Source organism: Perca fluviatilis, chromosome 7, assembly GCF_010015445.1.
Source record: "Perca fluviatilis chromosome 7, GENO_Pfluv_1.0, whole genome shotgun sequence".
Lineage (NCBI taxonomy): Eukaryota > Metazoa > Chordata > Actinopteri > Perciformes > Percidae > Perca > Perca fluviatilis.
In genome coordinates, this window is record NC_053118.1 from 10,574,301 (window position 1) to 10,588,509 (window position 14,209).

The following is a 14,209-nucleotide window of genomic DNA, read 5'->3' on the forward strand; positions in this document are numbered from 1 at the left end:
AAACACTTTGCACATCTCTAACATTTGACAGCTGCGTCAGAGGGGGACGACTATAAGTCACTGTCTAACGCTGTCGAACTTGCAAAAGCTAATTTAATAGCCGGCACCGTTTCCAGCTAGACAGGAACCTAATCGGGAGTTTCTTTTCGAGCAGGAGTTTGTTTTAAGAAATATTTCAACATTTAGGGAAATTATTTGCTTTCTTGCTGAGTTAGCTGAGAAGATTGATACCACTATACGCTAAACATAAAGCTACAGCTAGCAGCCGGTTAGCTTTGCTTAGCACAAAGACTGAAAGCAGGGAAACAACTATGGTTCTGTCCAAAGCTAACTAAATCCACCTGTCAGGTAGCCTAGAAATCTAGACGCACCCTAGCGGCAGCAGGGGGGGGTCTAGGCACTCTCCGTTGACTTGCGAGCTGGAAAAACCAAAATCTGGTCAGGCCAATCACATCGTGTATAGTCAGTGGGCGGGCTTATGGCTGCTGCTGCTGGGAACAGCGGTCTTCTGGATGACTAAGGGCCCTATTTTAACGATCTGAAACGCAAGTATGAAACGCAAAACGCAAGTAGCTTTGTGGACGGGTCTCGGGCGCTGTTGCTATGATACCGGCGGGATAAACGAGTCTTGCGCCCGACGCAAATCTAAAATGGGTTGGTCTGAAGTAGCTAGGTGTGGTTTGGGCGTAACGTGAAAATAATCAATCAGAGCGTCATCTCACATTCCCTTTAAGAGCAGGCGCACTTGTTCCATGGCGGATTGTTATTATGACGGCGGATTTGCCTGGCGCACGCCAGCGGGAGCTGTCCAAGATGCGGCAAAGTAATAAATGCCCGTCTTGGCCGGGTTGCGATGTTGCTGCGGCCTCTCGGGCGCATCTCCTCAAGTCTGGAGAGGATTGTTGAAAATGAGGATCCAAACACCTGAAGCGCATTTTCAGTAATATTTTTCTTTGTAATTATATATGGTTTGCAAAAATGGGAACTGCTGCGTCCGTGTAGATGAGAGAAGTGTATGCGCGTTGTGCACACGCTACATTATGGCCAAGCATGCGCCCCTAAAATAGCATCTGAATAACGCGCCACTGACTTTAGACTAGCACCACTGACTTTAGACTAGCACCACTGACTTTAGACCAGGTTTTTCCTGGTCAGTGGCAGAATTGTTTTCTCAAACTGCAACATAGCACCAGGTAATGTTTGCGCCTGAACACGCAATGGTGAGCTCCCAGACCCAACATCTTGATGTGGGTCTGGCTTGTCAGGCTACCTGTCAGGATGTCAATTAACAAATTACAGGATGCATCTTGGTTGTCCAATCTGTATAAAAAACCGAAGTGTAAAAATAACATGTTGCAGTTTTACTGGAAATAACCAGGCTAGCTGTTTCTCCTTGTTTTCAGTATTTAGGCCAAGCTAACCAGTTGTGTTCAGTTCAGTCCCTTTATTATCCCAAATGGGAAACTTGATTTGCAGTCAGGAACGCAAGATAAAAAGTACAAATAAATGAAGAGACAACAATACAAAAATGTTTCCTACAGCCTACAAAACACAGAACCAGCTGCTGGCTACACCTGAAAGGTGAGTAGCTACTACAGCTTTCACATAAATCTAGTGGAGTACAATATTAGCTTCTGAAATGTAGTGAAGTGGATGTATAATTGGCATAAAATGAAAATACTCAAGTGCAGTACACGCACCTCAAAACGGTACTCAAGTACAGTGCAAGAGTGAACGTACTGGGTTCTATTTTACCACTGACAGTATGGTGGGTATGTGGGTAATTAAAATGGAGAAAAGGAAGTGTCCACACGGCGTCAAAGCTAGAGTGTGGAGGAATATGTGTCCCATTGTTCCCAGTTGGAATGAGGTTTGGCACCATGCCTCGGAACACACCTTACTGTAATAAAATAGTGTTTACCATTCCTGGATGGTGTCATGTCACTGTACACAGATGAGTGGGTCACACAATGCCTATGGAATAAAATAACACGTTACAGCTTGTATGCATTCATAAACCCATGTAAAGCTTTGTCTGTACAAACCCCCCAACCCCTTCCACATACTCCCAGGCTCTGTTGCATCCCTCTCATGGTATAACATATCCCTCTGTGGTTGCCATTAACATTCACCCAGGAAGCTCAATCAGTAGCCAATTCTGGTTTTCCCTCCTTTTTGTAATTTAGGCCCTAGGCCTTGTGTGGGGTAAGCCTGTGCATTCGGGCTGAGAAGACGCCCTGAGTGGGGATTTGTGGTTTGGGAAGCTGGACTGAAAAGAACAACTGTCTATCGGAGCCAGCAACTTGCCCCTCTCTGATTTGACACTACGCCCTACGCTGCGACAGAGTCTGCAGACAGGATGCAGCCTGGACACGTGCGCAGCCGAGGCTACGCTGCCAGAGAGCCTGGATCTGAGAAGCCAGCGCAACAAGCAGAACGGCACGTTGAGGCCACAGAATATCCATCTGGTAGAAGATCGCAGCAGTCTGGAGCCTCCTGGTCAAGAGGTTTGGGAGTACAAGCATTGCCTGAAGCGAATAGTTTTAATTCCACAGGCAAAAGCTCTTTATATTGTCGAAATTACCACACGCTCTCACTCACATGCGCACACAATTCTCAAGCAGACACAAAGGCATGCCTGCACATTGTCTGCACAGTCATAATCACACTTTCATAACCACACATTCTCTCCCTCAAACACACACTTTTCTCAGGGATGTGCTCTTGCCTTGAGAGGAAATTATTTCCCAGCATCGATGTCCTTGGAGAGAAAATTAAGTTTGCATTCATGCTGGTGCAATTGTGTAGGGGGGGGGGGGTAATACAGAATCAACAAGGAGATATTGTGCAATGAGCAGAACAAAATATCACTTTTCAAGATGACCTTACTACTTCATGCGCAATAATTGCATTTTGTTAGGCAATACAAATCTCCCTCTTTCCACATAAACATGCCACCTCCTTATCAGTAGCCTGTGTACTGGAGCAGTTTAGTCTCTCTGTGCTGTCAGATGGATGAGTGATTTTCTGTGTGCCGATCTGACAGCCACATTCTGCCTTATGATAAATCACTCAGAGTTTTAAGAAGGTGACGGGATAACATTCCCCTGGAATTGTACATTGTATGATTTCATGTGACAAAAAATAAAATAAAATTGATTTATTGAATATTTTTGATGAGATGTAGTCAACTCTCGGCACCGTCGGCCCAAAAACACAACCCTACTTTGATGAATGCGTGCTTGTCAATGAATGAATTTCATCGTTGAAAAGAACATTTAAGTTGACGTGACGAGCCAAGCAAATCTACGCAAATGCACCATAACTAACAAATGTGCATTTATTATGAGGTATGTGCGTTAATGTTCAAAGCTAACCAAAATGGATCAAAAGCTTGGAAGCGTATCAAGAGATGCAGATTAAAGGGAGTTCTGGACGGCCAGTTGTGTGGCTACAGGAGTAGTTATCTCTCCTCACATCTCTCCTCTGCATGTCAGGTGTTATTTGGCCGATCCGTCCTCACTGGTCCAACTCTGCATCTCCATGCGGCGAAAAAAAAAAGAGGGAGTGGGTCAGTCTGTCCCTGCCTGTAGCCAACACACTATTTCATTACCCGGCCCGGCCAGTGTGACTGACTGGACAGGGCAGGATTTAGCGCTGCATATATGCCTCATCCATCTTTAGTGCTCCCAGCCAGCATCTCCCCCTAATACAGACAGAGATGGATGAACTAGCTGGAGCCCTGCTCTCCCTTTCCACTCACTCCCCTCACCTTGGGAAACTTCCCCTGCTCTGGTCCAGAGTTCCTCTGACCCCGCCCCCACCCTCACGGAAATGGTCTCTTCTTCTTCAACCTCCACTTTGATCGCCCGAGAACCCGGTTCCTCCCACCTCTGCGGCCTAATTCCTCTGGCCCTTTCCACCAGCTAGCACCTTCGTCTGCTTCAAATGAGACTGCAGCGATGCCTCTGTGAAGCTGCACTTTAATTTGCCTCTCAGTGCGAGACCGACTTGGGACGGTTGTAAATCACATCGTAGTCATCGCCCCCTTGCTTTTGATGAATAGGCTGATCAGGCGAGTCTCCGTCCCGGTGTAAGCCAATCATCCCAGAGCTCATCCTGTTCGGCTAACCTGGCCACCGTAGAGCAGCCGAGGACAAGCTAACCCTCTCCAGGGGCTAATCTCCCAGGGAATCCAGGATTACAAGCAGCACTAATAGCGATCCTCCCTGCACACACTCAGCTGAGCCAGCAGCTTAGTGGGGGGGTTAGAGGGCTCTCTCCTCGCCTTCCTCCTGTCTTTTTGCTCCGGCTCTGCTGTCCAGGTATGGACCGACGAGATGTTCATAGGCTCTGAACTACTGGGGGGGAAAATAGTTGAAAAGGGTTCAAGGGGGGCTTGAGGTGTTGTAAACAACAAGGCAAGAAGCGATGCTTAGGTTTATTCAGACTCTACCAGACTCGGCCGGGCCAACATGCTATTTTTCTCGACTCTACAAGGATGTTTGATCGCACAGCTGAGCGCAAGGAAAAGATTTATCAGAATTCATGACTGATAACTGATGCATAACCCACTTTTTTTTTCTTTTTTGCTCAGCAAATCAAGAGTTGCAGACAGGCTAGAAATAGCACTACACACAGGTTAAGTTTAGATGTTTAATTGAATGACAGTAATAGCTTACTTCCAGGTGCGTACCGTCACTCACTGCAGCATGCAGTCAAAGGTTTTTTTACCCAGTTCTTCATCCAGACTACAGATGGCACTATTGCCTCAGTATGGTTGGCTCTGGGTACCAACGTCTCACAACGATGACCCATGAAGCTGATTGACAACCTTTATTCCCCCTTTGACGAAGTTCATATACGACCTTAGCAAGTAGAGCAATATTTACATGGCTGCTACAATAAAAATGTAATCACTCTGGTTTGAATCAAACAGCTTTCACCTTGTAACTCTTCAAAAAGAGCTTCATTAAGCCTCAGCCCTATTCCTGTAAAAAAAATAATTCCATTTATGCTCAAATGTCCCCTGGCTGTCATCGGTTCCGCCAGATTGGTGAGGAAAATCAAATGCAGACACATTCATCCACTGACCAAGGCCAGAGAGTATTTAAAAAGTCGAGAAAACGGCTTTCCACACGCCGGGCTTTGAGCTGGTGACCTCTCAATTTAAAAGCAGTCCAAAAAAAGACCATAAACTCAACACTCCCAAGTTTTCCATCGGCCGAAGAGTGAAATTATGAGACAATTGCCATGACTTAATAAACAAAAGAAATGGAAGTAACAGCTGACCCTGCATGGGTGAGGGACAACTTTAGATGATCATTTGGATCAATTCAAGTGAACTGGCCGTACTGTTTTAACAGCAGAGGAAACCAGCGCTGCCTCTCGCAGCACTAAAATGTCTTCCATCCCCCCCCCCCCGGGCATGAAATCCCAGATTGATGAATACAATTTTAGTTTTTTCTTTCCAGCTTGTGGCGTGTTAATTACTGGCAGCGTTCTCTGGGGCTCTCTAAACTGAAATGACAAGAGGTGTTCTTCAGTGTGCTCAAGTAGGTTCAGCTGCTGTCCAAGGTAACTAACAGGCAGGATTTTGCAGCTGGAAATCACTGGGAAAGAAGGGGCCCTTTTAAAAAGGCCCGTTGTTGCCACTTCTGCGTTCATAATGCCAAAAGTCTCTCATCCTTCTCCATGATAATTATAGCAGGTTCTCATGTGTCAATAAGTGTCACTGCTGGGTACAATATGACCATTTTAATATATGGAAATCCAAAAAGAGAAATCGACTAACTGCTGCTACAAACACCCATTAAGAAAATGTATCAGCAATCAGTTCTTTTATTAAGACATTTTCATAGATTAGACAAAAGAAAAAAGTTTTATTAGATAAAGAGGTTTCATTTACAGATAGTAGGGAAACAGTAAAGGACCTCAGTGCCGACAGGTGGGATCTCCACGTTGTCTTTATAAATAACTTTTACTGTATAGCTTCTTATCTTTCCTGGTCACGGAGTTAAAGCCTTGATGTGGATGTGCTAATTAGTGACATCAGTTAGAGATTAAACTAAAAGTTAGCATGGGATGGGGATGGATAAAATAATCCAGTCATTGGGAAATCACAGCTGGGTTAATACCAAGTAGAACGTGTTTAAATGAGTTGCAGTACTTGGAATTTGCGGTTGTAGGTTCCAGATGGGTGGGGACATCTTTGCACATGAGGGAAACAAATGTCTTCCATCGTCCATGTCGAGTTCAATCAATTACATAACTAAACTTGAAGGGATGAAGATTTAAAAAAAAAAAAAAAATTCAGTTAAAAGATCCAGTTCTGGTCACATTGCAAGGCTATTTGAGCAGCCATGTCGCTCCAAGTAATGAACTGGAGGGAAGGAGGAAGGAGAAGACGAGGGTACTAGGACATGGTGATCTGCATGGACTCCAGCATCTCCTCCACAGTCTTCATGGAGCATTTGTTCTCCTTGGTCCCACGACCGGCCATCTGAAGAAAGAGAGAAAGAGAGGAGGGAAGGGGAAAAGAGAACATCGACTCATTAGGTCTCTCCGCCAGCTAGGGCTGCTCGATTATGGAAAAAAATATAATCACGATTATTTTGGTCAATATTGAAATCACGATAATTTAACACGATTACTCATTGAGTTCTGGAAAGATGTTACAATTATTGAACTTAAAAAAACAGTGGAAAAAGTTAACGGTAAAAAAACACAACTGTGAAACTTGCCTGAATACTTTACCTATTTCATTACTGATTAAATTTCGAGTAATTGCACAGCCCTACCGCCAGCTAAAGCAATGGAGAGCCAAACTCACTTAAACGCAGCATCACAGAGGCTGTGATAACCTCGTCCACCCTATACCACGCTTCACAGGGTTTACAAAGCTAGAAGCAGAAATAATCAGAGGTGGCGATGGTCATTAGATAGCACCGGTAAACAGGTCATGGAAAGTAATAGAATACCTTGAATCGGCAGTTTTTTTTTCCAACTGTTGCATAAGTGCCTGTGTGTGTGTGTGTGTGTGTGTGTGTGTGTGTGTGTGTGTGTGTGTGTGTGTGTGTGTGTGTGTGTGTGTGTGTGTGTGTGTGTGTGTGTGAGTGTGTGTGAGAGAGAGAGACAGGATGCCCACACGATTAGTCCACTTCCATGGCCTCTAGTACAGGAGTACATCACACTCCATTCTAATTTCTGCACTGGGTCCACGGGGGTTCCACAGGAAGTGCCGCAAATTATAATCCACAAAGCACATCCAGGATTACTCATGCATGCAAATCGAGGCGCACACTTCTACCCAATTAAGCTTTGCAACAGACAAGGCGTCCCCTCAAAAAATACCAAAAGAGAAAGAAGACTTCCCTAACCTTGGGCAGGGGACCAGGGATAGAATAAAGGGTCCGTCTAATTAGCCTCTCTTCACCCACATTTATATATAGATATAGACATCTTTAGGAGATCTTTCTAAAAGTTCTATTTAATCTATTTTATATTTTACAGTACATGTTTAGTCAGATGCAGTTTGTTTTTTTTGCCAATTTATTCTCACCTTCCATCGTAGTAACTATATGTTAAAACACTACAATGAGACGTATTGCAAAGCTACGCCATTAGTCCGTCCCTCCAGAAAAACGTGATTATGCGATCGCATCATTCAATGCATAATCAGCCAAAGTCCGCATATTTATGCGGGGTCGCATTTTTTTCAAATACGCCGCACTTTCGCTGCATAAATTGCCAATTTCCATGCAAAATATGCGGGGCTTGCATGATTTCATAATCCCCGCATTTTCGTTGCAAAAAAGTAACAGAAAGTTGAAAAATGTTGCGTTTACTTCACACAAGAGCAGCCATTTCCCCCTGTTGCCATGGCAACGTTATGAAGTGACATAATTACGCAACATCATCGAAAAGCAGGGTGTTGGGGGAATCACTTTTTTTTTCCTCCCGCAATTTTGCAAGTTCCCGCAATTTCATTGTATAAAATTGCATAAATATCCCGCATATTCCATCGCATTTTTTAAGTAAACGTGCCGCATAATCAAGGATTTTTACCTGCAACAATCACAAAAAAAACTCTTTCTGGAAAGCCTGATTAGTTATTGCTAATGATAAAAGTCTACAGCCATGCTACTGCCTGGGTGAGGCTGCACTTAGGCACAGCGGTGCTTTGAGCTAAATGCTAACATGACCATGTTCAGCAAGTACAATGTTGACCACGTTCGGAGTTCTTGGTTTATCGTATTAGCATGCCAACATTGGCTGCTTAGCACTTAATACAAAGTACAGCCGAGGCTGACGGGAGGGTTATTAGTTGTGCAGGTATTTGGTCGGAAACCAAAAAATGTAATTGAACTGAAAATATTTTGAAGTGATGATGGCGCTAGATGAAAAGTCAGGGGCTTCACCGAAGTCATTACAATTCACCCTGATGGGGACATAAAAGGTCTTCACCAAATTGGAAACATTTGAAATTTACAACGTGATATCATGACTTTGGGTAAACATACATGGCACTTTCTAAAGCCAAGTGGCGCGTGTTATCTGTACGCATTATGAGCCATCCGCGTGTAGGTCTACGCAGAAGAACGGGACGTTGCATTTGGAGCTATCCGCGCGTATGTCTACGCCAGAACGGGATGTTGCATTTGGAGCTCAGGTTGGGTTTAGGAAAAGAAGAACGGGGATGGGTTTAGGAAAAGAAGAACGGGGATGGGTTTAGGAAAAGAAGAACGGGGATGGGTTTAGGAAAAGAAGAATGCAACGGTTGTGATTACGAAATGTGACACACGGGACACGATCCCCGGTCTCCTGGGTGAAAAGTCCAGTGTTGTTTGACCTATCCACCACCCCCACCAACCTCCCTACGCGGATTCTCGGCATTTCATACTACTCGCTACGGCGTAAACTGACACGCAATCGCAAGTCAATGGAGGCCAAATGGCGATTATGGCCACTGTAGAGCAGCCGATTATGAGTCTTGATAACACGCCAAAATGGCATGGCGTGTCATACATACGCCACTTCATGAGATCAGTCTGGAAATGTAATAAATTTGTGGAAACAAAATAATTAAAAAAAAAATATCTCAGCATATCAATCATAATATAAAGATCCAGAGACACAAGTTAAAGAAAAACCTGCTGCTGTATAGAAGCAGTTCAGATAGGTCAGCAACAACACAGCTGAACAGCAAAGGACAAGCAGAAGGCAACAGCATCAATGAAGTCCTTATGAAAACACCATTAACCCAGTCCAACACAGGCAGGGGATACTGCTTCAGTGCTGCCTCTGGACCAGAGAGCACATCCTGCATGTCCTCCAAGGTGAGAGAAGAGCCCCTTGAGAGTGTGTGCACACTTGGTCAGACACACTCATTGTAAACATAATCATTCCAATTCTTGAGACGCACACAGTTGGCTGAAGAAACTGAAGGCTTGCCCCCTCACCAAAACCATCTTGACTTTTTCTTTTTGTGGAACAATGCTGCAAATAACGGACAGAACTCGACCCCATGTTTAACATAAAGCAATGCTGTGAGGCATTTATTCATTCAACCTTTTGGCCATGCTCAGGCTTCTACAAACAGGAACTAACTGTAGCCTAAACCTAGCCTATACTGTATTTCCATGGCTAAAGTTTTTTCCTTCCTCTTTTGCCAAACTCCATCTTAGACAGGGCAGTTGGCTAAGGTGTGCAATTAGCTACGTCGTTTCCAAGTGTGACTCATTCTTCTAGGGTGTGTTTTTTGTGTGTGTGTGTGTGTGTGTGTGTGTGTGTGTGTGTGTGTGTGTGTGTGTGTGTGTGTGTGTGTGTGTGTGTGTGTGTGTGTGTGTGTGTGTGTGTGTTAGCTATAATGATCAGTGCATTTCATTGCCTTTGCTGCCTAATGCGCCATTACCCCGGGCCCGGTAGTCAATTATCTCCGCAGCCTGAGGTGAGACCACCACATTAACTCCTGCCCTGTTCTACAACAGTAGGAGCAGAGCAGACAGCCCCACATCTATTTAGAGCATCTGATAATAGAGTCATGACGCAGTGGGAGCCTGTGGTCCGTGACAGAGGAGCTAATCAGAGAATGTGTTTAGAGAGTTAGGGCAGGAGGCCAGGCCATGCAGTGCGGCTTTGAAGCCCCCTGCACCTACGACCCACACATCACATGCCCGGGTCTTTTACACGTCAGCCGACCCCACCAAAAGGTAATTACACTGCTTTTTAAATTTGAAAATGGGCCCCAGTCAGTCGTGACCTCTCGCTGACGTCTGCTCCCACTTGCACTCACCTGGCCACCTTTTTCTCACGCTGAGGTATGACAATCACCAGGTACCGGGGGCGTCATAAAAGTGGACGACTGACACGAGCAACGCTTTAAAGGGGCCATCAATCAGCAAGCACAAGCCCACAGCAGCCTGCAGCTGTGTGACGGAGGCCCCACGCCGCCGCTCCCTTTTAAAGATCTCACAAGTAATTTAACTAGAGGTGCGGAGGCAACCTTACACCTTGTCATTTCACTTGTCTCACACAGCGACCAAAAAAAACAACACCACATCTACAAGCGCACATGTGCGTGGTGGCAGGCTTGCATACACATACTGTACAAACACACTTACAGCAGAGTTGAAATCCCAGTACAACCTCACTATTACCGGGCAACTTAAATAAATACAAGAGGTTGTAGACCTCGTGTGTCTCATGGTCATCACCAGGAGGTCAAAAACGCACAAACTCAAAACTGTTTAGCACTTAACGTTTGTTCACTGGCTTCTAAGTATCGCTGAAGTATTTCAGTCTGTCATCATAACAACTCAACCTCTGGGCCACTACAGTATCACAGTAGGGGCCGTATCAGCTCCCTGATTTAAATATAACTGCGGTCTTGCTAATCCATTTAAAGGTGTTCGGTTTCTTTTGGGTCTAAATCTTTTGTTATAACATTTTTCTATAAAACCACTGCTAAGTGTTCATTGACAGTTGAATTCTATGCCCAAAGAATCTACTCAACTGCATATACTGTAGGCTTATGTAAGGCAGTGCTGGGGAGAAAATAGCTAACTAGACAGATGTGTGCTCCCTGTCTATGGTAAAGCCTCTGCCACACCTCCTTGGCAATAAAGAAAATATTTAAGCAAGGAAAACGAGTGCTATAATACTTTATGCTACTGTCTAATCCCTGTAAGTACTTTCAGATGAAATCCCAAACTTATATATAATATAATAATATTTTTCCACGTGTACAGCCAGGTAAATGCCAATAAAGGATTCATAAATACAAAGTTTAGTGCAATATGTCAACAGAAAAGAAGGTGCGTTGACAGACAGTATCGGGCTGTCTGGCTGTCCTGTCTGATGCCTCGGACCCTTCTTATTCACGGACTCATGTTTTTTCAGATATTTGGACACTGCCGACTTCCCTCCAAATAATAATATTGTCAAACACTTTGTCCCTCTGCCGCTTTTGGGCCTCTGTTTCATTATTAAAAGTTAGCAGTTAGAAATAATTCATTTTGTCCCCTGCAGGGATCAAAGACGTTCTAAGACAGCGAGCATAATGATCAAAGTGACGAGGAGTGTGTGGACTTGACATCAATCGAGGCCTTTGATTGACTAATCTTGCTGACCAAACCACCTCAACGTTTTTGCCATTTATCAAGGAGATCTATATCTGCATACATATGAAGTGTTAAACCAAACAAGCTGCAGCTCTTCAGCTGTGACATTCAACAGCCTAGAGCTCTTCCATGACACTTCTGCAGGAGCTCCAAAAGAGAGCAACCATTCAACGTGACGTTACCAACACTTTTTCCAATAGAGCCCTCATACTTGTCTGAGGGCTCAACATGTGAAATGTGTCTATAAGGCGAGGACAGCCGAGTGTGGTGAGAAAAAGTCTTTAGAGGCTCAGCGGGAAGTCTCTCTCTCTCGCTCTACCACACATGCTGAGAAAGGAGCCGCTTATTACATGTTCAACTGTTGATGCCTAAATAAGCAACACATATGGCCCACATGGCAAAAGTCTTGTTTAAAATATGCTTTTATACTTGGGTTGCTATGACAACGACATAAATCATTTTAGTGATACCATCTGAGCAGCTCCTCACTTTTTCCCCTCCTTGCTTTGCACTTTCTTACTCTCTGTATAGTAGTAGGTCAGAGTCACAACATTTACATCAAAGGTCCTAAAGTTTGTCTTGTTACCAACCCTCAAATGGGTTCATTGGCCCCTCATTTTCATATTTAATTTCAGGGACTCCCAATTCTGTTAAATTTATGTATTGTTGAGAGACACTGCAACTAAAAAAAACAAACAAAAAAAACATTCAAATCTATAATTAGGCTCTTGGATTTGCTGGGGACCTCAGAGATTCAGTTCAAAAAGGTCCTTGGGGGTCAATGAACCTCACTTTGAGAACCACTGAACTAGACGACTCTCTGCTACAGTTTAGTGTGATTGCGGTCCTCGGGAGAATCCGCCTGTGGCTCGGCGAGAAGCTCATCTGCGAGACCAGGGTGTGGAATAAAGTCTTAGCAGACGCTGTGGCCTTAAATCAACACATTAACAGTAAATGTACCCAGACACACTGAAAGACACTGGGGTTGTTATTACACTGGTCATGCAAGCCGAAGGCATCCTTCAGGACAGCTGTGCGTTCAGGGGTCATTTGGTGGTGGTGAATGCTTTTCACATACTATGCAAATGAGGGGAATTCTGGATGTCTGGATCCAGATATTGTGTGCAAATACCCCATGGAAGATAAAACAGAGTCATAAGAAAATATGATTGGTGGTTTTCAGTGTCTGGCGGAGTGAAGGGGGATGTGGGAAAAAAATAAAGAGAGCGAGAGAGACACTAGAGATGCACACAAGATATGGAGGCTGGGCAAGAATAATAAACATAGTGGCAAGAATAAAGTGACGGTAGATTATCAAGCCCAATGACGATTGTTCTGCGACTCACCTTATAGGCTCTATTTATTTGAGTTGCAGCCCAGGCAGCGTACTTCATATTGTCCTTCTTCACCTTGGCACTAACTTTTGGACTGGCAGCGATGTGACTTGCAGACTAGAGGAAAAAAAGAAAAGAAGGAAGATGAAGCAAAGGAGAGAACGGGGAGGGGGGGTGTGTTCTTATATCTAAACTTGGTGAAACAGCAATAAAAAGGCGTAATTGAGATGAATGTGCAACCACTCTTACCATCTACCACTCCACTAGTCATTGTGGCAGAATGAAGAAGAAGAAGAAGAAGAAAAAAAACAGACCTTGGTCTGATGACAAGAGAAATCATTTCTGGGGAGGAAAAAGTGAGTGTTGTAATGCTTCATACGTAAATTGTCACTTACTGGGCCTAATTTCTCCAACACCATCGATTCACTGCGATGAAAGGACCTTGTATGTCTTATACAATTTTTTTTTTTAAGTGCCCAGTGAGAGGAGCGCTGTGTGAATCACGATCTATGCCTGCCCCAACAGCTCCCCTCTGAACCACAAATCCCATGTCTTTCCCATGTTCCTGCCATCATCTCCACACAGCAAACCCCAGAGGGCTTACCCTGCATGCACTTCAAAGCCCTCCCTACTAGTGTGCTGAAACTTTAACTACACACCAACCTGGCCCTGTTTTTTCAATGAAATGGTTTGGCTTCGGATTTTATTTTTATTTTTTTTAAGTACGCATTTTCTTTTCTTTTTTTTAACTAAAGAGCAACCTTAATTTAGATTATGTCAGCCCAGTTAGGCTATCCCCGAATAACACTGTTATGGAGGGGAATCCCCACGCAAGTGCTGTGAGTAACTAACCCACAACCCAACTGTGGTCAGTGCTACCCGGTCTCCTGTCGAACTGACTCAGATGGTGTGAGATGGTGAAAGTTTCCTGTCCTTTCACTGAACTTCTTGCACCTGTCAAGACCTGGACCACCGAGACTTGCTGACAATCTGCAAAGCACACTCTTAAAAACAGATCTGTGAATAAACTCCCGCCTGAAGTATCCATTAAAGACCTGAGTGTCAGTGGATGACTTGTCAGGAAACCGTACAGGGCCTGCTCTGTCTCCAGCCGACGTTGAGAGTTACCAGAAGTGAACGTCTTGGTTTTGACCCTGCCCTGCGCCTTCTGTACTCTTGCCTACACCTTGGAGCGCTTTCAGAGGGTGAGGGCTGCTGTGAGGTGTTTGGACTACCTGAAGAATCCCAGTGCAA

General features: G+C 44.4%; 1 protein-coding gene across 1 annotated transcript in view; it reads right to left on the minus strand.

The window, feature by feature from the left end:
* Positions 1–5,823: 5,823 nt before the first annotated feature.
* emc2 (ER membrane protein complex subunit 2) overlaps positions 5,824–14,209 on the minus strand; it is a 29,493-nt gene continuing 21,107 nt past the window's right edge. Inside the window, exons 10-11 of the mRNA XM_039805509.1 lie at positions 12,968–13,072; positions 5,824–6,502 (exon numbers count right to left, since the gene is read on the minus strand). Of these exons, the coding sequence (XP_039661443.1) occupies positions 6,416–6,502; positions 12,968–13,072 (192 nt within the window). The 3' untranslated portion in view covers positions 5,824–6,415. The remainder of the gene's footprint in view (positions 6,503–12,967; positions 13,073–14,209) is intronic.